Source organism: Fusarium vanettenii, assembly GCF_000151355.1.
Source record: "Fusarium vanettenii 77-13-4 chromosome 14 genomic scaffold NECHAsca_62_chr14_1_0, whole genome shotgun sequence".
Classification (NCBI taxonomy): domain Eukaryota; kingdom Fungi; phylum Ascomycota; class Sordariomycetes; order Hypocreales; family Nectriaceae; genus Fusarium; species Fusarium vanettenii.
In genome coordinates, this window is record NW_003315827.1 from 15,252 (window position 1) to 38,202 (window position 22,951).

At 53.3% G+C, this 22,951-nt stretch overlaps 3 protein-coding genes across 3 annotated transcripts; all 3 read right to left on the bottom strand.

Moving 5' to 3' along the window:
• Positions 1–2,809: 2,809 nt before the first annotated feature.
• On the bottom strand, positions 2,810–7,666 carry NECHADRAFT_88350 (uncharacterized protein; the record flags this gene model as incomplete). The annotated part of the gene is made up of 2 exons (XM_003040529.1): positions 2,810–2,823; positions 2,872–7,666. 2 exons carry the CDS (start codon positions 7,664–7,666, stop codon positions 2,810–2,812), a joined length of 4,809 nt encoding a protein of 1,602 aa, XP_003040575.1.
• Positions 7,667–9,790: 2,124 nt separating this feature from the next.
• NECHADRAFT_55044 (uncharacterized protein) lies at positions 9,791–10,999 on the bottom strand (the record flags this gene model as incomplete). The annotated part of the gene is made up of 2 exons (XM_003040530.1): positions 9,791–10,407; positions 10,492–10,999. Coding segments are annotated over 2 exons (1,125 nt in total), but the record flags the coding sequence as incomplete, so codon positions are not given.
• Positions 11,000–19,820: 8,821 nt separating this feature from the next.
• On the bottom strand, positions 19,821–22,784 carry NECHADRAFT_55089 (uncharacterized protein; the record flags this gene model as incomplete). Its single annotated transcript, XM_003040531.1, has 2 exons — positions 19,821–21,279; positions 21,355–22,784. Coding segments are annotated over 2 exons (2,889 nt in total), but the record flags the coding sequence as incomplete, so codon positions are not given.
• Positions 22,785–22,951: the final 167 nt, after the last annotated feature.

Genomic DNA, 22,951 nt, shown 5'->3' on the forward strand with positions numbered 1-22,951 from the left:
ACTGCTCCAAGTCGGAGAAGAAGAGTGAGTCTTTTGCCCAGATTGGGAAGGCCCTGATGCCCCGGGTCAAGGACCACAACCCGCTGATTTCCTTCACGTCAAAGCTCCTAAATCAGCTAGTTGCTGAGCGAGACTACTCGAAGCAGGAGGTTAGCCACTTGCTCCTCGGTCTGCCGTTACAAGAGGGCTCACGAACCTGCTTACACATTGATTGCCGTAATCCTGATATGCATTCCCGCTCTTTACGGATTGACGCCGATGAGGTTGACGAGGCCCCCAATGTCTACGAAAAGTACTGTCAACGCCCCGAATCCCTAGAGGACCTGACCTATGTTTCCTTTCTTAAATACTGGAATTTCTACTCTAGGGACCCTTCCAAGTGGAAGCAATGGCAGCCAGCCAACGTCAACGGCAGGCCGCGTGTATTGGTCTACTTTCCTCGCTATTAGGCTGATCCAGAAGGCCAATAGTGGCTAGAGTACTGCCGCGTAAAGCTGGCATTGAACCACCCACATCGTCGGCATGATGAGCTCCTCATGTTTGACGGCCATCGTTTTAATTCTCACGCTTAGGCCTTCTCCTATTGTTGGCAGCACCATAGTCATGGTGATGACTATTACGGCCGGCCAAAAGAGGTTCGATTACAACCTTAAGAGGATCAGTACGAGGCTCTGCCAGTGGAGGAGGAATTTGATGACGAAGACTGGATCCGTCTCGCCGCCCTTTTACCTGATAACCCCCTTACCTAGGAAGGTCTTGACCTACTTGGCCGCCGCGATATCGATGTCAATTACGACTGGACACGGCATGTGGGCACTTATTCAGAGTTTCGAGATAGCTACTGGAAAGACCTCATCGCTAGCAACCCTATAGCCAACGATGTGGAGGTCCTTGGCCCTCACTGGCGTGATCAGCTTAACCCGCAATAGCGGTTAGTGTACGATACCTTCATGGGTCACTTCCAGGCGCAAAATCCTACTTAAATCCTTCTCCACGTTGACGGCGGCGGTGGCACGGGCAAGTCCTTCCTTATTAAGGTGCTTTCCTCCTACCTTTAGGCGGCTGCCCTGCCTAATCCTAGTCCTATTTGCCGCGTAGCGCTAATAGGCGTTGCGAGTAACTAGATACAGGGCAGCACCATACATTCGCTGCTCCGTCTCCCAGTAGGCGGTGCCTTTACCGAGCTTCGCCTAGCTGACGCTGCTGCCCTTTAGTCCCGCCTACGGCACGTCAGGTACCTCGTCATCGATGAAAAGAGCATGCTAGGACTTGAGCAGCTCGGGCGAATTGATTCTCGCCTGCGACAGGCCTTTCCATAGCGTAGCCTCGAGTTCTTTGGTGGTGTGAGCGTCTTGCTTGTGGGCGATTTCTTCCAGCTACCACCCGTCCGACAAAAGCCGCTGTATTCAACCGCCAGCACTGGCCTGTCTTCGTTGGAAAGGAGAGGACAGGTGGCCTACCGGCTGTTTGACCGCACCGTCTTCCTGACCACGGTGCAGCGCCAGACTGGTGATGATCAGGCCCGGTTCCGCCAGGCCTTGTAAGAACTGCGTGAAGTCAAGTTATCTATACCCTCCTGGGACCTCCTTAGCAGTCGGGTGCAGGCTAAGCTAACGCAGAGCGAGGTTGATAGATTCAAGGCCGCTATGCGGGTGTATTCTACGAAGGCCCGGGTCAACGAATATAATTACGAGTATATGGTGCACCTTAACGCCCCGGCAATACAGGTGGAGGCAAAGAACCTGGGCAAAGGCGCGGGGCAGGCGCTAAGCGACTATGCTGGCAATCTATCCAACAAGTTTGCTGTTGCTAGAGGTGCCAGGGTAATGCTTATAACTAATTTGTGGCAACCAGCTGGCCTGGTTAATGGCGCCCAGGGTATGATATATGATATCGCCTGGAATGAAGGCGCTAAACCATGGGAAGACCCTCCGGCCGTTATTATGGTGGATTTCGATAGCTACGATGGACCGCCGTATCTAATAACTAACGAGGGCAGGAAAATCGTACCTATCCTTCTAGTCACGCGTGATTTCCTAGTGGGCAACGAGACTTGCGCTCGCAAGCAGTTTCCCCTGATCGTGGCATTTGCTATCACTGTTCACAAATGCCAGAGTCTAACGAAGGATCAGATAGTTACTGACCTCGCTATACGCGACTTCTAGGCCGGTATTAGTTATGTTGCTGTCTCACGAGTTACCTCGCTGAAAGGCCTACTGCTTGAGGCGCCTTTCGATCGTCACAGCCTCTATAACCACACGCCCACGGAAGGTTTATACGCCTGCGTTTCCTACGTACTGCGATTATGGCTAACTATAAAGCAGGGATGAAGATGCGCCTTGCTGACCAACAACGCCGTCAGGCTCAGCTGCTGATCGATCCGCCATATCCACCACGGTACATTGACTAAACGACGTTTTCCTATAAGCTACAGGGAAGGGGGAACTCGATATACAGAATATAGTTGATTGGGCCTGGAAGGAAGTGGTAGAGGGACCCCTATGTCTATCAGTCAACTCCCTTACTATAGGTTTGAAGTGGTTCTGATAGCTGGTTATCGCCACAGTCGAAAGGGGGCCTCCCAGAAGAGTTTAATAGCAGGTAGACGGTATTTACCCTTCGGGCTGAATATTCAGCCGTTAAGTCCCTTGCCTTGGCAACTTAACGGGTGTTCGAAGTATTTTAATAATAATAATAATAATAATAATAATAATAATAATAATAATAATAATAAAGTAAAAAACCAATTAACACCAATTGCAAATACGGGCCTACTTTTAATTACGGCTTCCAGTAACCGTCATCATCATCATCCGGATCCACCTATGCCCGTGACACGTCTCAAAGACAACCCCCATCGTCAGCACTCACCTCGCGTGCAAAGCTGCCGAACAATCAAATCCCAAACCGCGATTCCGTTCGTCATCTCCGCCCCGTACAACCGCCTAGTCCTGCAAATCCACTCGATATACTTATCCTCATCTTCCGCCGCATCAATATCAAATTCCTCCATCACCATCCTGCGAAGCCTCGCGCTTCTCCCCACAACCATCAATACCGGCATCACCTGATCGCGATACCGACACCTCTCCTGCCCCTTCCATGTAACTAGCTTGGCGCACCATCCTTCCGGGAGCCCGCAGCCCCAGCAACAACTGTGAACCGCAAAGTCGAGCCGTCCTCGCCACGCGAAATAATCTTCCGCCTTCACGATCGGACACCGGTCGAGCCGGTGTTGATACTCCTCTTCTCTGCCCCCCCGCCGCCCGTCCTTGTGCCACTTCACCAGACATACCCCACAATTGCCGTCTGCCTCGTCGAGCCATCGCTCTAGCGCTCGACGCCCCCGAGCTTCCCTCTTGATATGCTCCTTTAGCCGGTTGCTCGTCAAACCCATAGCCCCTTCCTCACCTGCCCGCTCTTCACATCGATCACACCGTTCTGCCCCTATCATCTCGTCGCATTGCAATCCCTTGCCGTCCATGAACACGCCTAGTGCCACTCGTCGACAACCGGAAGTATGGATGAATTCCTCCATCGCCTGGCGGTTGAGATGTTCGATGTCACTGCTGTGCTGGTCGCGCGGCACTCGTCCGCTGCCCAGCACAATCACCGAGTCCACCGCCTCTCCGCTCCGCCGCCCGCCGCGCCCGGTCTGCTGTACAAAGTCAACGAGCCCGTACGGTTGTTCCATGTGGATGACAGCGACGATGCCGCCGATATCGATACCCGTCCCGAGTCCGGTCGTCGCCACGATCCACCGACTGGGTCCCTCGCCAGTAGCCCTAGCCCACTCCTGTAAGATCGCTCGCCGCCTGCCTTTATCCTCGATTCCGGCGTGGTAGAACGAGCATCCCAGCTTGCCGGCCAACGCCTCGCATTGTTTCTTCGTTCGGCAATATATCACCCCTCTCTGACCGCTCTGCATCCGCTCTTCAATCCGGAGCTTCGCCTTGATGACCTCCTTCTCAACCGCGGCCGCTCCACCCTTGACCTTCCGGATGCGGTACCGGATATTAAGCTTAGCAGTGCTAGCTCGGACTATGGCCGCGTCCTCTGCCAGCATCAGCCTGCGGAACCACTTCTCCATCTTCACCGGCAGCGTAGCCGTCAGCAGCACCACTGGGCAGTCGTATCGATGCAGCCCTTTCAGCGACTCGAGCCGCTCCCGGTAGCTGGCGTCGACGATGGCGGTGTGGCTCTCATCGAAGAAGATGCGGCGGAGTAAGCCTCGCGCTCGTCGGTTGTCCACGTAGCTGATGAACTCGGGCGAGTTTGCCAGATCGGCGCTGACGACGACGAGACGCGCATCCGGCTGAGCCTCGTCTCTTCCCGCAGTCATGGCCGGTTCCCACTTCAGACAGTCGATACCGAAATCGTCGCGAGCCCGATCTAAGATGTCGTCCATCAGCGCCACGAACGGGACCACCACGATGCTGGTGCCGGTCTCTTCCGCAACCGCGGGGAGCATGAAGAATATGCTTTTGCCACCACCGGTTGGAAGCACACAGATCAGCACCTCACCCCTCCTCATGTCCATGATTCTCACCATGCATTCGTGCTGCTCGTCAGACTTCCAACTTGCGCCCTCTCCTAGAAGCCGTTGTAGTCCTTGTTGAAGCGGAGCGCCTGGTCCTCCGACCACTGCCCCTCCTCCTCCTCCTCCTCCTCCCCCTACTGGTGGCGTCCCTGCTTCGGCTGTCCCGACCTTCCTCCTTCTTTTGCTTTCCTCTCCCATGCCCGCCGCCTCAATCTCAACAGCCTTCCGCTTGGTAGCACCCTTGCTTGCCGTTGCCTCCAAAATGTCAGAGCAGCAGCCTTGATGATCACCGGCATCATCATTCCCTGTCGGGCTCGCGAGAAACCAGTGCCACAACCGGCTGACCTCTCGATAAGTGGCCACCATCTGCGGCTGCAGCTGGTCTGGGAACTGGATGTTTACCGCATAACGCCGCGCCAGCACGCTGCCGTGCGTTGATTGCAAGTCAAAGACGTACTCAAACCGTCGCTTGCCCCGTGCTTCTCCGGTGACCGGGTCCACCTCAGCCATCATATTCTCCTCGCCGTCGGCCTCGTCGCCGATGCCCACTTCTACCTGCCTCACTGCCAATCCTCTGACCTTCCTGCCCATCTCGATCCCGACGTGTCGATACTCCGAAACACCCATGGTAAGACCCGTATGCTCGGCAGTCAGAAGCCTCAACCGCTGGGTGAGTAGCTCGGTGTCCCATCGGCCTTTCCTCGCGTCTGCCCAGAGAAAGCCTTCGAGAGACGGTCCGGGCCCCTGGATGCCCGCTTGCTCATGCAGCATCCTCGCCGTGGGGATGAGCCACGCGATGTACGCGACCATCATCTTCGTCGGCAGCTCGGGGAGGAACCGTGCCACCTTCCTGCCGATGCCGCGGACTGCCCGGCTCTTGTCCCGGTCGGTGATGATCATCATCTGTCCGTCAAAGATGAACGCGCTGCGGATGAGCTGCTGTGAGTCACAGTGCCGCATCGTCAAGAGCTCCGGGCCTCGGCCGGGCATCCCCCACCAGATGTGTGTGACGACGGCCATCGCCATTGCGAAGAGCCGGAAGGTTGAGAGAAACTGCTTCACGGTCTTGCGTCTCCAGCCCCGGCCCTGCCGCCAGAGCTTGGCCTTCCCCAGCTCGGCAACTCTGCGGTGACCCGGCCGGAGCCACTGGTTCCGGCCGTTCGTCGCAAACGACCGCCCGGCACCCTCGAACGTCAAGCTGTCGACGATCCGTCCCAGTTCGATCGTCGCTTTCACCTTCGCCCATTGGCCGTACATCAGCCGGTCGAGCAGCTTTTCGGCCTCCCTGACCGCCACCTGAGCCGCCGTCCGGAACTCGTCGATCGTCACCCGCTCCCCCAAGTATCGCAGAGCCTCGCCGTTCTCTTCCCACATCACGTTCGGCATGCCGCCGTCCTTCTTCCGGTGGCCCTTGCCGTATGCCATTAACCCGATCATGGTGCTGAATGGTGAGTAAGATCCGTCGACGAGCCACTCTCGATGTTCCTCCTGAAATTTCTCAACGACCTCGAACCGCATTTCCTCCGGCTCCTCGGGCTCCTCCTCGAAGATGTGCTCCAGCATCAGCATACGTACGCACCAGACAAGTCCTGCCAGCTGCCCCGTATAGCCGGCTGGTCGCTTGTACGAGTGCCCTGTTCTCTCATCGCCAATGCCTAGCACCGCCGTGAAGTATACGAGCGGGTTGCGATGAACGTCGTATGCTACCTTGTGCTTGATCGAGCTGATGAAGAATTCGAAGACCCTTCGGTCGAGCACTGCCCTCCTCCTCTCCTCCTCCTGCTGCTGCTGCTGCTGCCTCGCTTCTTCTTCATCCTCGTCGTCGTCGTCGTTCTCGCCACCTTCATTGCTGGCCGATTCCCTGTCGCCGTTGGGGTCGTTGCCGCTGTCGTCGCGGCGCCCGCGCCGGTCGTCGTTAACTGTGGACCCGCATCCGCTCCGTCCCATGGTGGGTCCCGACGGCCCCGGTACCCCCCCGCCAACCTTATTATTATCGAGAGCCTCCACAACGGCACATAAACGGCCCCACTGCTCGTCCGTGAAGCGTATCCCGACCTCGGTCTGTGCCTTGTCCCGCCCAAGCTTCCACACCCGCCAGCAGTGGCATAGATACCGCCCCCCGTACGCCCAATATTTCTCGTTGGAACTCTCATGCTCCTTCAGCTTGAACGGCTGCCCTACCGGAGTCTCCGGGTTGATGCTGTTCAGCCAGCGAAGCGTCTCGTTCGGCACCCGTTCTAGCCGACCGACGCACCTCGACATCTCTCGATCGAAGCTCTCGATAAGCCGCGCCAGCGTCTCCTGCTCCTCGCGTTCGGCGCCGTCTCGCATGCCTCTCCGCACGGCCTTGGACTTGGGCCCTAGTCCGAGCTGGTAGATCCTCTTGAGATCTCGCCCCTGGAAGTGCTTGGCCCAGCCCGTCTTGTTGATCCATGTCGAGCCGTGGTCGATACCGCCGGGCTTCTGCGCGGTCCGTCGCCTCTCGTCTTCCTCTTTCTTGAGTACACGGCCATACTGGGTCAGCATCCCATCCCAATCCCCCCCATCAACCTCATCCCCATAATAATACCCATCGGCATCCGAGCCCGGCTCCGATTCATCTGAGCACCGGCTTGCATCCCTTTCAACCACAGCGTCCCGCGGCATCGGCCTCTGCCTCTCGATGACCCAGTACCTCGCGAAGCGTCCCTGCGAAAAGGTCTGGAGCTCCACCGCCTCCCAGCCACCCCCGATGTCTGCGTGGTCCGATTTCCTCGGATGAGCGAGTATATTCTTTCGGTTGATCGTCAGGTACCCGCACACGGTGCACCTGCAGCCCGCTAGCACGGCGAGATCCTCGATCGGTGCGCTGCCGTCGGCTGGCAGCTGGATCGTGTGTGGATCCCGTAACGGCAATCCCGAGCAGTATGCGGTTACCTGGGCTAGCTCTTCTCCTTTGAGCTGGTGCTGCTTGCGGAAGTGGCTGACAATCCCGCTGATGCGGTCCCTTCCTGGAGGCACCGCCACTCTACACGTTAGGCATATGCATACCTTGTGTTGCGTATCGAACCTCACTCGGCGCTGCGTGTTGACGTCCCCCCCCTCTCGGTTCTCGTCTTCTCCCACCGTTCCCGTTGCCTTTGCCATTGCCAGGAGGTGGATGACGATAATAGTATAATGATGATGATAGTGGTAGTGGTAGTGGTGGTGTGGTGGTGGAGGTTCTGCAAAGCAGTGTCAACACCACCCCCCTTTTAAATGCGTGCTGCCAGCGTCCCATCTCATGCATGCATGCATGCATGCCTGATTAAACTTAAATTTAAATGATTATTATTATGATGATTGATGTCCCCTTTTTTCTCTAACAACCCCGACCCGACGTCAACCTCCCTGAACCTCAAGTTAACCCCGAGCTAAAACCCCTGACCCATGCCGCACAAGTTCAGCCAGTCATCTAATCATCAGGGGCCCCTACTACATATAATGAGAATATAAGATAAATATAAATTTACTATGAAAAAGACCGATGGCAATTTTACCCTCTCCATATTCCATCCAAACATATAAATTCCTCTACTCTTCTATAATCCAATAGCGCGCATATTTACCCTTTGCAAACGTTTGAATAGTAACATCCTTCCATCCTCTTTCACCAGCCTGTTGAGCTCCATGCTTAAGTTGACTACAGTGGCTAAGGATATTTTTACGGTTCATAGTCAAATACTCGCAACTCTTGCAGCTGTGCCCTCTCAATCTTGGTAGCTCAGGGATGGGCTTGCTTTGGTGATTTGGCAGCGGCACCGTAGTCGGATCTTGGAAAGATCTACCACTGCAGAAAGAGATTACTTGCTGAAGCTCGTCGCCTTTGAATCGGTGCATTTTGCGGAAGTGCTGGACAATGCTCTTGCCCGGCCCGATTGCAAACTTGCAGAGGAGACAAATGAGAATCTGATGCTCATCAAGGACGCAGAGAACGCGGTCTATCCATGCGGGATTTTCTCCTTCAAGAAGTCGTGGAGTAGCATGGGAGGATTCGTCATCTGGCGGAAATAAGACTTCACCACCCCCGTCTTCCAGTTCCGGTGCCGGCATAGATCCTGAACTCCGCTCTACTAGTGATCCGATAGTTTCCCATCCCCTTGGTCGCTTGGATGGATAAATTTGGTCTATGACAGACACAGAGTTTAGTGAAGCATCGGTGATTATTCGCTTGTGGCATGTGGTGAGCGATTCAAGGGTGGTAGGCGCGTGTTGAGATGACAAAGACAGCTTCTTGCTTGCTTGATGAATGAATTCGTGCCAACGGGTCGAGGCCCACTCGTAAGCACGCAGCAGCGGCGGTTGAAGTCGGAAAGGGTACGCCCCATCAAGTCCGTATGTGATCCCACGCTGTAGTGGGCGATGTCCACTTTGCCAAGCAAATACGACGTTGACATCAGCATCGCTGCTACAGTCATCGTATCGGTTGAATGGGGTGTATACTTCACGGACGTGCTTCTCGGTGACTGCTATTGCTAGTTGGCGATACAGACGAACATGGACCGCCTGCTGCCAAACTTTCAAAGTGGCCTTGGTAAGAATACCTGTGAGGCGAGAAGTAGGCCATGCTTTTCCGTTACTGTGAAAGAGCAGTCGCGTTTGTGGGCGTTCCTGGTGGCTTTCGATATACCCGACCTGCTCCCGTCGCAGCAAATTGGCCAGCCTTCGGATATAAACAAGATATAAGTATAAAACACGGCCCAGCCTGGCCGGCAGAAAGCGGACCACATAGAACTCGCGATTCGTCAGTCGCTTCGCTTTGTGATGGCGGATGACGTATACCATATAACATGCCCAGACGTATACCCCACAAGTCGTGCTTGGACCGTTCTCACATTCAAGACTGAAGAGTTCGCGCACTCGCGGAGTCTGACCGCACGCGGTGTAAAGACCACCGGCGAGCTGCTCCTCCATCTCGGCCACTCGTTTCAAGTATGATACGACGGCATGCCACTTCCAGGTGCCGCCCCTAGCAAGTCCATTCTTGCTCGAAGTGTAAGCTTGGACGAGTAGATCCAGGTATGCTGATTTAAGGCCATTCCCTGGGTGCTCCACGAAGCAGTAGCCGCTTTCTGAACTAGCCATGTCGTCATTGATCTTTGAAATATCGACATCGGGTTTCATACCGAACATAAGACTATCACATAGTGCTTCCGCCCGTGAGATGAAGTATTCTGGGAGTTTACGAAATTCTCTCATTATCAGCTTGAGAGTTCCGTCAGAGACTATTTCGCCGTCACTGCTCCAGTGGAAGAGGGTCGATGGTGGCTCGGTGCGGGCAGCATTGCGGCCAAAGTCTCGAAGGCTCACCAGCTCTGCGACTGGGGATTGCGAGCCTAAAACCATGTACTTTTCTCGAATTTTATTCAAGGTCTCGAGCTGCTCCGTCCGCGGCCGCTGCGGAATGCCGATAATGGGATATGGACATAGCGGTAATGCACGCTCCAGAAGCAATATGCGCTGGATATAGATGATTCCTGACAGTTGGGGGCAGTACTGCCGGGCGAGTAGAAACTTGCGACAGTCTCCAGAGAACCCAAGAACCCCACTGAAGTATACCAATAACGTAGAGCCTGGCTGTCCATCGATGAATGTCTCGGTGCATAGCGTGAGACATAGGTGGAACAGAAGCTCAAGGAACTCGTCGAATGCTGGCTTGACAGACTTGCCCTCCGCTCTGATAAGCGGTTCTGAGTGGGGCTCTTTGTTGGTTCCGAGAAGGTCGCTGTCGTATCCAGGATCATCATCGTAGTCATCCTCGTCGTCTTCGAGCTCCCAGTCCTCCACGTCGTCGTCATCATCATCCCCGCTATCCCCCTCTTCATCTTGTCTATCACCGTGCATCCCTTCTCCATCCTGCAATACATCGCATGCGTCCCTGTTGGATCGATCATCGCTGATAGGAGCATCATTAAGTGTTTCTCTAATGCCACCATAACAACTCTGACTTTCCATCCTAGGCCAGAGCCCCTTCGATGTGTCAAATAGGTCCCAGACTCTATGGTTCCAAATCTGCTCTAGTCGAGCGGAGAGTGTCGAGTTCAGCCTGATGTCTGCCATTTCTTGTCGAGCATAGCTTGGCATTCGGTACGTCCGAAAAGTGAAGGCCAAGAATTTTTTCTCAATCTGCCTATATCTGAGCTCGCTATTCCTCTCTGCCACGAGACCGAAGGGAATTTCCCGGGGGCTTTGAAGTCGTGAGCTGAGCAGCCAGCAGAGAAGGGTACGGCTGGTGTAGCGAACCGTATCTTCGCAACGATCTATGACCGAGTCCAATGCTCCCATAATACACGATATCTTCTGTTCATCCTCGTGTGGGCTTATAAAGTCTGCGTCGCCCTGAAGGGTTCCTTGACCCAAAATGTAGTCTGTCGTCAGGGATTGCCGGTTTGGTAGTCTGGTCAACGCCCGTAATATGTCTCGCCGAGCGTTTTGGTACATAGAGGGCCATTGAGTTCTCTCTAACCAGAGACTTGTAGCTGCGAAAGTTTCACTGCCTGAATCCTTGCTGGTTATACGTGGCTGATTCATGGCGTCCTGGTATCCCTCTTCTCGTTCTAATATCTGTCTTAGGTGGACGGACGCTTCTGGGGGAAGACTTTGAATCGTCGCCTGCGGCTTTGAGGAAGCTGGCTTCGCTTGCGACTTCTTCTTCTTTCTCTGCCGACTAGTATTTTGACTGACTTCAAACCATCTGTTGCCCGCCCTGGAAGGGAAAAAGCGTTGGCATGCGACGTTTTCGATCCACGGCAGTTCAGTGGGAGGTATTGGGCATCCCTTTGATGGTCGTCCTCTACACCTTGGATTGACCCACTGATGGGATTTGGCACAATGAGCTTGAATTTTCTGAACCTGACGTACGATGTGGCCGCATGCTCGACACTTCAGTCCATCCGGCTTCGGTGCGCCAAGACAAGCAATGGGCTCGATTGTCGGTGGTGGATACTGCAGCTGATCCAGTTGAGACTGATTTCGTAATACATGGGGCAATTTTTGTATGGTTTCCACCAGCTTACGCTGACCTTCCGGGTCTATGTAGTGATGTCTTGTTCGCAAGTGCGTGGCAACTTCATCTGCAACACACCCAAACTCGCATAACTGGCACACAAGGAGTTTGTATTCATGAAGTAGAATGAACGGGTAGATTGCACTAGACGAGTCTCGTTCTATGACAGAACTCATCGTCGTGGCGCAGTGTGGTAATCGAAAAGTTGAAGTGCCACCGTTAAAAATTCCAACTTCTTTCCGATTGCGGTTGCCCCCCCCCCCTTTTTAAATGCTAGGTAATTACAACGAGCCTTACGCGACGCGTACCAGAGTTCCTCGCGTATGACGTGCCTCAATTAGATGGCAAGGGTTATGGCCAATCATAAATTCAACTCTACCCCCTTGATTAAATGAACTCTACCCCTGGTAAATATCAACTCTACCCCCCCTGTCGACCTGTCGAGTAATTTTCTGAAAATCAACTCTACCCCCCGGCATAAATCAACTCTACCCCCTGTGAAGTGGGGCAAAATAAATCAACTCTACTAAAGTTGATTTTGGTATGTAGCACTAGGAGGAGGCACTATCACGCTGCGCCTCTCTCTCAACTTCCCGCGCTTTACCGCCATCGTTCTCTTCAATGTCGGCTTCACCCCTGCCGCCGCACCCTTTAACGTCGCCTTCTTCATCAATCCCATTATCCCCGACAACTGGACGCAACGCAATGGTTACTGGTCTTGTGGCTATGGACTCACTCTGAAATACAAATCAACGCCTGCGACTACTCTGCTTTGACTCTCTTGCGTGACTATTCTATGATGAATTGTGCATGTTATCCCTTGCCTCGGCTCTCTATGGCCGTATCTGGACCTCACTCCCCCCCTAACCTTCTTTGTAATCCCTCCCCCTAACCATATTCATACACTACTAACCCTAACCTTCTTCTCAATCCCTCCCCCTAACCATATTCATACACTACTAACCCTAACCTTCTTCTCAATCCCTCCCCCTAACCTTCTTCTTCATCACTCCGCCTAACCCTAATCATACATTACTAACCCTAACCTTCTTTTTAAACTATTACCTTAACTTTCTTCTTAAATTTATCCCTCTAATTATATTTCTACTTACTCTTTTATATTTAATTTTTCTTTTTTATTTATATCTTATATATTTTTACTTTTATTCCCCCCTTTCTTTCCTTTTTATTTCTTTATTTTATTACTTATATCTCTTTTTATCTTTTCTTTATCTTTATTATTTTAATATTTTTATTTTTATCTTATCTATTTACCTTTTTTTTATTTATTTATTACATTTCTTATATATTCAATGCCTTAATATGTACTTACTTTTACTTACCCTATATATATGCCTTTATATTATTTTTTTCCCCTCTCTTTTTCTCCTTCCTTTTTCTCCTTTTTCCTCCCTTTTACTTCTTCTTTTTCTCTTATCCTCTTCCTTTTCTCTATATTAATCCTCGCAAACTCCCTTATATCTACATTTAAACCTACCCCTATATTAATCCTCTATAACCTCTCTTATTACCTACTATGCCTCATATCTATTACATATCTCCTTTTACCTTATTTATAATTTACTTATATACCTACCCTATACTCCTCTTATTATCTCTATTCTTATTCGTAATTTATTAATAAACATAATCTATATTCCTCTTCTTATCTCTATATATACCTCCTCCCTCTATATCTCTACTTACCTCCCTGCTCTATCTATAACTTCTCTATCCGCGTAACCACCTGACATAATTGGCTCGCCTATATCCCTCTACCCGCCTTTCTACCCCATTTGACTAACTCCCTTAACCACCTATATATTCTGCCTGTCTGCTCTTTGTCTGATACCTCGATCTTCTCCCCTATTATCTGCCCTATGTCATATTGCCACCACTTATCTCCCTATACCCGCTGCGCCACCGTGATGCCGACTAATACCCTCTCATACTGATACTTCCCCCCTGACCCTCCTAAACAACCACCTATGTTTGCTCGCTGCCTCCCAACGCTCGCATATTGCGGCAATGGCGAAACGCTTCCTCGTCATCGTCTCCTCCTGCCAACCTCCCTTACTCTCTTCCTCCCCCTTGCTTCATCATCAACTGGATAATATCATGAAACCCCTGACAAAACCTGCTCGTCTCTAACGAACCCATTTGAACCCTATCCCCCAACCACCTCATCAACCCCGCCCCGTAAATCTCTCCATCGTCCGTCTCTTGCCAATCATACTCTCGCTCTATATCCATCTTCCCCATCACTTCGTTGACGTCGCTCTCATACCATGCACTGGCCGCTCCCCATACGCTCACTAATAACCCGGCATACTGGCACTCCCCATCTCTCCGCAACCGATACGTCCCCTGATCATCGCCCACTGCTCCCCAATGCGTGCAAATGTATTGCGGTAACCCGCACCAAAAACAACCTGAAAAATCCCGCATCACGCCCTTCTCGAACATGCCTTGCTGCCATTTCTCCTCGCATCGTCTTACCTGTCGCCACCACCTCGCACCTCGTACCGGGCACTCTTCCCTCGGATGAAACTGGTCATCCTCTACCGTGCCCGTCGCCATGAAACAACCCATACATCGACCGGCCATTAACGCCAATTCCTCCTCCAACATCTTGGCCTCCTCGTTCACCTGCATTGCGTCTTGTCTGGCCTTGAACTGCTCGTATCGGCTGTTCTGCTGTGCCCTCCTGAAACGCTCCTCAACCTCTGTCTCCTGGCACTCTTGCACCCTCCTCGCTTCCGCCTCCATCGCCATATCGCCTTCTCTTTCAAACCATAACATATCCTCCTCCAATGCCAATTGGTCCCGTTGCCGCTGACACACATCACATGCCACCTCCGACTCTGGATGACAACCTGCTCGATCGTATTGGCCATCCATCACCTGGTCCAACACCACACGACGGCACCACTTTGCGCTGACAAACCGCTCGACGGATGCTTCCTTCGCCGGCCACTTGGCCCTGTCTGATCCTGCCGCCTTCTTTCTTCTCCCTGCCTTGGCTGATGACCGTCGACCTCCTGCTTCCTCCTCCTGCTGGCACATAACGACGACGGCCTCGCTATGGCTACCGTCCCGTCCGGCCCGTCCGCTCTCCTGAACGTAATCTCGCAATCGGTTCGGCATCCCGGCGTGGACCACCAACCGCACATCTGGCACGTCGACCCCTAACCCTAACGCGTTCGTGGCCACGATTAAATGACCCTGATCGATCCATGACCTCAATCGCTGCGTCTTACCCGCTGCCGTGTCGACCTTGGAATGAAATACGCTGCACTCCAATAATCGCCCCAATCGTTCAACGCGGTCGATGGTGTTGGCATAAACGATGACGCGACCTTGGCTGTTCCTGTACAACCAATCCTGCACGATCTTGACCACGCGGCTGTCTTCCGCCTCTTGGTCTGCCCCAACCTCGCCGCTACCGGTCTGACTGGTATTCTGCCGCCGCCGCTGCTGCTGCTGCTGCCGTTGCCGCTGCTGCTTTTGGTGATCTCTGCGCTTCGCTGGTCGAACAACTACTACCCTATACCCGATGTTCGGCCTCGTCGTTCGTGATCGGAATACCTTTACACGGCTGGCTGACAACCCGACGACCTCGAAAAACCGCCCAATCTCATCTGGTGGTAACGTGGCCGTCAAAAATACCCTTTGGACGCCCCATTCGTTCAATACCCGACCCAACTCCATCAACTGCGGCCGGAATTGGCTGGTACTGTCCAAAATGGCGTGGCACTCATCCACCACAACACGATCCAACGCTTTCCGTGCCTGCAACCGGTTCACAAAATCGCCGAACCCTTTCGTCACTGCCGACTCGGGCGTGACGAACACGATGGGGGTGATCTGGTGCCCGCCGCGACTGTTCCAAACGTATGTCGCGATCTGGCTCTTGGCACAACGGCCGTGCAAATCATCTCGCAATGCTACCAACGGCACGATGACGATGGTTGTCCCTCCGTCGTCGCTGGAACAATACGCCGGTAACATAAACGACATGCTCTTGCCTTCTCCCGTGCCTGCGATCTGCACAATCGGGCTCTCTCCCCGCATGATGGCCCGGATCACCGTCTCTTGCTGGCCACGGAACGCGGCGTCTGGTCCCATCATCTCCCTCAACCGGGCGGCAATATCGACCTGCTGCAATCGCCTAAAACGCTGCAACTGGTGGTGCTCCCGCTCCGTCTCGAATGGCTCCCGCTTTCGGCGTATCGCCACGGCCAAACTGTCGCCCTCGCGGAACTCTAAAAACCGATGCCATTGCCGACTGACGGACCGAAACTTGTCGCGCATCGTGGCCGTGCTGAATAACCCTTGCTGCAACTCTCGTGCGTATACCATGCCGGCCACGTGCGTTCCATGGCCGGCTTGTAAATCGATCGGGTTATCGTCCACACCGTCGTCGTCTTCTTCGACCCCATCTATCGTCGACTCCTTGAATGCCTTGTCTAAATATCGACGGGATATGGCGATGGCAATCTGCCGCCACGAACTGATGTTCAACATGGTGCCTAACAATCGTTTGCTGTCTCGTTGGATGATGCGGCGGACACGGTCTGACGTCCAATTGCGCTCCTGTACCCAACTGTCGAACCTCGCATTGGAACCGGGCTCGTCGGTACCATCCTCATCACCACGACCATCGCCACCGCCGCTACCAATGCCGTCCTGGTTGTCCTGGTTCTCCATTTCGGCCTGCCTCCTCTCCCTCTGCTCCGTCTCGCTGACTTCGTCCCTGCGAACCACCTCGTCTGGCCATAAATACGGGCTGCGTATGCCGGCATCTTTGATGACACCCTGTATCTGCTGCCACCACGGCAATACTAACCACAAATACCACACCAATAACTCGCCCACCTCGCGTGGCAAATATCGGTGGATGACCTTGGCCTGCCCCGTGGCCCGGAACGACTTGTGGTACGACGTGACGAAACACATCAACCCGTCGTGCGCGAATATATTGCGTACGCCGCCGTTCATGGTGTTCTTATATCGAATGCCCAAAATCTCGGTGGATCGCGCGGGCTGCCCACCTGTCATGTGCATCACCAAAAACATCTTTTCCATGAACTCGTTGAACGTCTTCCCATACGACTGCACGGCTCTGGCCTGGAACGGCTTCCCGTCCTCCCTTCCATGGTCAAACCAAATCTTGCGCCGCCCTTGCGTCTCGATGATCCGGCGCGCATTCCAGCTCTTGCCGGCTGCCAACCACGTGCGGTTACGGTCGTCATCCAAAAATGAATATCCCACCTTGTCTTCGCTATGGTCGTCTTCGATTGATGACCACGGGATCCGCGGCAACTGGCTGATGTTGTCCACCATCGTCAACGTCGTCAACAACTCTCGTGCTTCCGTCTTCAACGCATGCAACATCTCTGTCAACTCGCCCATCCGGAACTGCACTCGGCGGTGCTTGATGCGGTCCCCGACCCAATCGATGGACCCGCCGGCCGGCGTGTTGAACCGGATGTGCATCCCGTACGTGCGTGCCTCGTAAATCCAATCCATCGGCGTTGCCTCGGCGTGGGGATCCTTGGGCGTGACCGTTATGAACCGCTGCACCTTCCCACGCACGATGCGGAATATGCTGGTGGCCTCCTCTTCCGCCTCCTCTTCCGCCTCCTTTCGGGCATGCTGCTCATCCCACGTCTGATTTCCCTCCTGCCGCCGCCGCATCATCCACTCGTCCATCTTATCCTGCTTCAATCGCATCACCTCGGCCTGCCTCTCCTGGTACGACTGGTATACTACCATGGCACGGGCAACCTTGATGACGGCGGAATACATGGGCGTGTAATCCAACACGTCCATCTAACCACCGTCCTTTCGGATACCCAACACGGCTAAACCGCTGATGATGGCACTGCGGTACTCCCCCGCGGTCAAACGGTGGTCCAACAACGCTATGACGACCTGCAATGTCAACCCGTCCACTCGGTCCTCGTCTAATGGCTGTGCTTCCGGATCGTCCACGTGCGCCTCGACCAAATCTGCCAAATTATCCATCAAATCGCCCTGCCGCTTGGATAACCGAAACTTGGGCCTGTCTGCATCTGGTATTTTCTCGGCATGGTATATGTAACACACTAACTTGGTCCACACGGTCGTATAACGCGTCCACGTATCATCCTCGACGCGGTCGTCGAATGGCCGCCGTGGCTTCTTGTCCACCTCTTTCCGCTGCACCTCGAACAATGCATGGCTGCCAACGTTGGTGGGCGTGGCTATGGCGCGTGCTTGGTCCATCACTCGCACCAAACTGTCATGGATTAACTGCAACTCGTGCTCCTGCTCGCCCACTGGGTCGACCAACCGCTGCATGGCTTCCGGGTCGAACCCTTGCAAATGGGTGGCCCATCCGACGTGCTCTAACCACGCGTTGGCGTCCAACTTGGAATCGGCGGCCTTGATCCGTTCTTTATCCTCCAAATCAAACCGGCGCTCCTGTTGGTCCAATGTTTGCATTAAACGGTCTGCAACGGCTGCCTCGTCCGGGTCCTGGCTGATTGGTGCACCGAACCCGACCTCGAACCAACGGCTACCCGGCCCATTGCTGAAAAACCGTTGACACTGGACACCGCTACGCCACGGTACCCGCTGTGCCTCCATGGCTCGCTGCTGGTCACTTCCACCCCTGCCTCGTGGATTCGTCCTTCCATGGAAATTGCGGTAATGGTTCTGCATGGCTCGTGCCGAACCTGCCACGTATAAACAACCCTCCTCGCCACAACCCAACTTATCGCTCTGTGGTGGGTGGATAAACGGGATGGGGTCGATTGTGGGTGGCGGCGTTGGCCATGTTGCTAACTCGTCTCGAGTCTGGATGATATCTGGGTCTGACTGGATCGCTTTTGTAATCTCGTCCCTTTCTGCTACCCGGATGGACTTGTGATATCGCTTTATGTGCTGCTCGATATGCTTACCGATGTATGCAAAACGCAACTTGACAAACGGCTCCATCTCGGCCATTGCTATTCTGAACTGCCATGTGTGTTAACGGGCATCCTTAACGAATAATATGATCTGAATTCGGCTGGAACGGATGGTTCTTTGTATCTCTAGATTTATATCATGCCATTATCTCTCTCATTAGTAGCTTGCACTCACATATATCGTGCTAGCTTCGATAGCCTGACTAGCTGTGTGCTGATTGCTCGATCTGGTCTATGGGAATTTGTGGTAGGCAATACAGAGACAATCTAATTCACCCAATAGCATTACACGCTGCTCTCCATTGGTCTTCCTTCTTTTAACCACATTAAAAAGATCAGCTTAACTTTAAGCCCTTAATACGCATACGACTCAAGATATAATCTTCTATATTGAGTCATGCGATATTGCAAATAACGCCATCCCTATATGATCGGATATATAGCCTCCTGTTTATAATACCAATAAGAAAGCACGGCTATCTCTCACGTTACTGACTACCTAACTGCCCCGGCATACCTCAAACCAACGGAAGCCCTTACGGTTGTGGAAGAAGTATTGGCAAAAAACATGTTTCCTCTAAGGACGCTCCAAGAGTTTATCTTGATAACTACCCCTCTTTCGATTATTAACCCATTGATGGGTTTTGCGATAGTGTTCAATCATGCCGCATTCCGTGCTTGCTATATAGGCGCATATGTGGCAGCCTAGACTGTCTTGCTTAGGGGGCTTGATGAATGGTATCGGTTGGCTATCAGCGGGGGGCCATTTGAAATTTAGTATGCTGTCTTGAGATCGGAAGATACCTGGTATCTCGTCGATGGTTGAAACGAGGTGCTTTCTTTTACGCGGCGTAAAGTTCCTAATATGCCTTTTGTGGAGCAGATGTGAAGCGACCTGATCTGCAAAGACTGCATATTGGCAAGTGCTATAGATAAGTATGTTGAACTCCGTTAGGTGCACGAAGGTACCGTATGTCTGGAATTTCCCCTGTTCGCTGTCAAGTCGACTATTCCCGTCCCTGCTGACCGCAAGAGGTTGTGGCCGTGGCGAGTTGATTACGCGCCCATCGTTAGGGAGGGTGCATGGTACTTGGCTCGATGAAGGGCTTAATAATGGCGCCTCGGTACCCACGGTATTGCTTAGCCCTCGTCGTGATCGCTTAAGGCTTGTCTGACTGGTGGTCTGTGGCGATGATATTGATATCCGCTTCCTCTTCTTTGTATTCGTTCCTTGTCCCGAGTTTTGCCTCGGCAGGATAGTGTCTGTGTCGGAACGTACAGAGGCGATATCGTTTGTGGGTGGCGCCTCGGGTCCGATCATGAGGAAGCTATGCCATTTCTCAGAGCAGCGTGCATACAGTCTGAGCAGTGATGGCTGCAACTTGTCCGGAAACGCGCCATCTAGGCCGTAGATTAAATGGCGCTGCATTGGACGATGGCCACTCTGCCATGCAAATGCAACGTCCGGATCGGCTGCTTCGGTCACGTCATCAAACCGGTTGAAGGTTGGAAGAGCTCCGCGAACATGCCGCTCGGTGATGGCGATCGATAATTGACGGTAGAGCCGAACGCCAATCTCCATCTCGGTGCCCAGAGCATCTCGGCTCAGGCGTTTAAGTTCTTCTGTGAATACCTTGGTGGTCCACCCGGTACTCCTTGAGATGGGTGTAAAGATGAGCGTCCTATCCGGCTCATGCCTGAAGCATTGACGTAGGATGGCGTAGGCGGTCGGACGTATATAGACAAGATATCGATACATCAATGCTGCAACCTGGGGGGAAAAGAACCGTGCGACCTGGAACTCGCGGTTTGTGGTGAGGCGAGCCTTGTTGTGGCGAGTTATGGAGAACATCTGCCCGCCGAAGATCCCGATGCCTCGGAGCCTCGACCTTGTGTTCGTCCGTTCCAGAGTCAGCAGCTCCGAGACTCGCGCAGCCTGGCCGCTGTCTAGCTGCTCGAGAACCATGAGGTTCTTGAGAAGGGTATCATGCCCGTGCAGGTATGCCTGTGCTGCATCCACGTCCCAGCTGCCCTGGCCGTCGCCATGCCGCGTCTGGAGCAGACCGTCCACGGGAGCTGTGCAGGCCCGCATGAAGACCGTCAGGTATAACTCCCCGAGCCCGTTATGAGGGTCTGTGAGGAAGGAATAGCCGGGAGTCGTATTCGATAGCCTATCACGCAAGCTTCCCATCTGCGGGTCCTCTGGATCGAAGTCGTACATCAAGCGCCGAGACTGGACGGTAGCTTGGCGAAATGCCTCATGGGCTAGGCTGCGGAACTGTCCCATGGACAGCCGTGTGTCTCCGTCCCATGAGATCGTCTGTCCATCCTCGCTCCAGTCAAAGTGCCACGCGGGGCCTTCACTTCGTTGAAGGGTCAACCCATACGCCAAGAGGCTGAGGAACTCGCCAAGTGGCGACATAGTGCCGTCACACATCTGGTCGACGCGAACCGCATTGAGGGCTGCAAGCTGGCCGTAGCGGGGCCTGGCCGCAAATCCGGTATACGTATGAGCACGAAGAGGCAGGATGGCCTCGAGGAAGATTAACCGAGTGTAGTAGATCAGCCTGGAGAGAATGGGGGTATATCGGGCGGGTCGCAGATATTCGTTCCCTTCCTGCCTTGATAATCCCCGGATAGCACTGAAGTAGACGAGCAGGGCTGAGCTTGCCCTTCCATCTTCGAAGTGTTCGGTAACCATTTCATAATAGAATCGCAGCACAGCATCCACGGATGGATCACAACTGTTATCTGTCTCTCTGGAAGGGACTCTATGGCTCCCAGGCTGAAGTTCGCCTTGGCCACCGTTTCTGGACTCAGAGACCCTATACCACTGGTTGTCAGAACCATATTCTTCATCGCTTGAACCCTCGCCATATAGGGCATCACTTGCTGTATCCTCAGACTTGGAGAATTCAGACCCTTCATCATCATCATCATCAACATCCTCTTCTTCTTCTTCTTCTTCTTCTTCTTCTTCTTCTTCTTCTTCTTCTTCTTCTTCTTCTTCTTCTTCCCCTTCTCCTTGACCAACTTCAGAACCAAGGTTTTCTTGACGGAGCCAGAGAGCAGAGCCCGCATATGCATTCTCGGCATTCTGGTCTTCGTTGTCGCAAGGAGTCCAACAAGAGTCAAGCCATAGTTCTTCCAATATCCTACGTTGATGTGTTGTGAAGATGCGGCCCGTGACGGCACGAGATATGGCTCTCGGAAGTCGCCAGACACGCAGCCAGAAGCAGATGCAGCGCTTGAACTCGTTCCTGTATGTCCTTTCGGAGTTTGACTGGGATACGAGCTCGAACGGCGCCTTGTAGGGGCGATCCGTGAAGCGGCTACGCAGCCATCGCCGAACGCTGACATCAGTGAATCTCACTGTCTCGCCGCACTGGTCAAAGAGCCGGTCTAGCGCTGCGACGATGGATAAGAGCCTGTTCTCGTCTATCGCCGAGCTGCTGAGCTCGTGCCCGCCACGGTGCATCCCTAGGTAGAGCGGCTGGGATGATGGCATGGGCAAGCTAGATAAGGAAATGAGGATTTGGCAGTCCGCACCCTCGAAAGTTCGATCCCAGCCAGTTCGGCGCATCCAGTTTGTCAGCAAAGCTTGCGTAGACAGCACATCGCCATCGGTTGGGGGGTTGAGAGTGGCGGAGTGTAGCTCCGAGCGAGTGCGTTCTTCATGTAATAGCTGATCTGCAAGGCGCTGTATAGGATCCGGGACTGGCTGTAGGAGTCTGTTGTCTGATTTCTTGGATCTCTGTGTCGAAGCTCTTAGGGGCGTTATGGTCCAGGCCCTTTTGATATCCTTCAATGTCCAGCTCTGGAATGCGAGGTTATCAACGATATGATCTCGCAGCCAATGCTTGCCGGTACTTCTTGTGGCTGCAATTTCACGTTTGTGAAGCTTTCTGACGTGTCGCGACAGAATAGTCAAGCTTGTGGAACGTAGGCCACAGTGCCTATAAGCCTTGCCTTCCTGGATCTGCAGGTGAGGATGGGGCGCAGAACCATCTGGTCGCTTAGGGAGCGTCTCCGGACTGGGAAGTTGAAGTGAGTTGATTAATGCGTTGAGCTTCCGGCGAGCCCCTTTAGGGATATGATGCTTCTCTCCAAGGTGACGCCCGACGCGGTCATCGTCTGTTGCAAGCGCGTAACCACATAGCGTACAGATAATGGCCTGCTCTGGTAGGTTAAAGTGGAGATGAAGCTTTTCCAACCTGGAATACTGGTCAAGGCTGAGTTGGATTTCTTGATGTATTAAATCCATGCTGTAAGTTGGCTGACTGGTTTCTTCTGTAAAATATAAGTGGTATAGGCGTCAGCCAAAGAAGAGAAGAATATGGGAAATAATGGTTCAGGTGAGGTAGAGGGAGGTATGAAAGGAGTTGACTTGGTTGACACGGACCAACGCGACGCGAAAACGGGCCCCGTTTC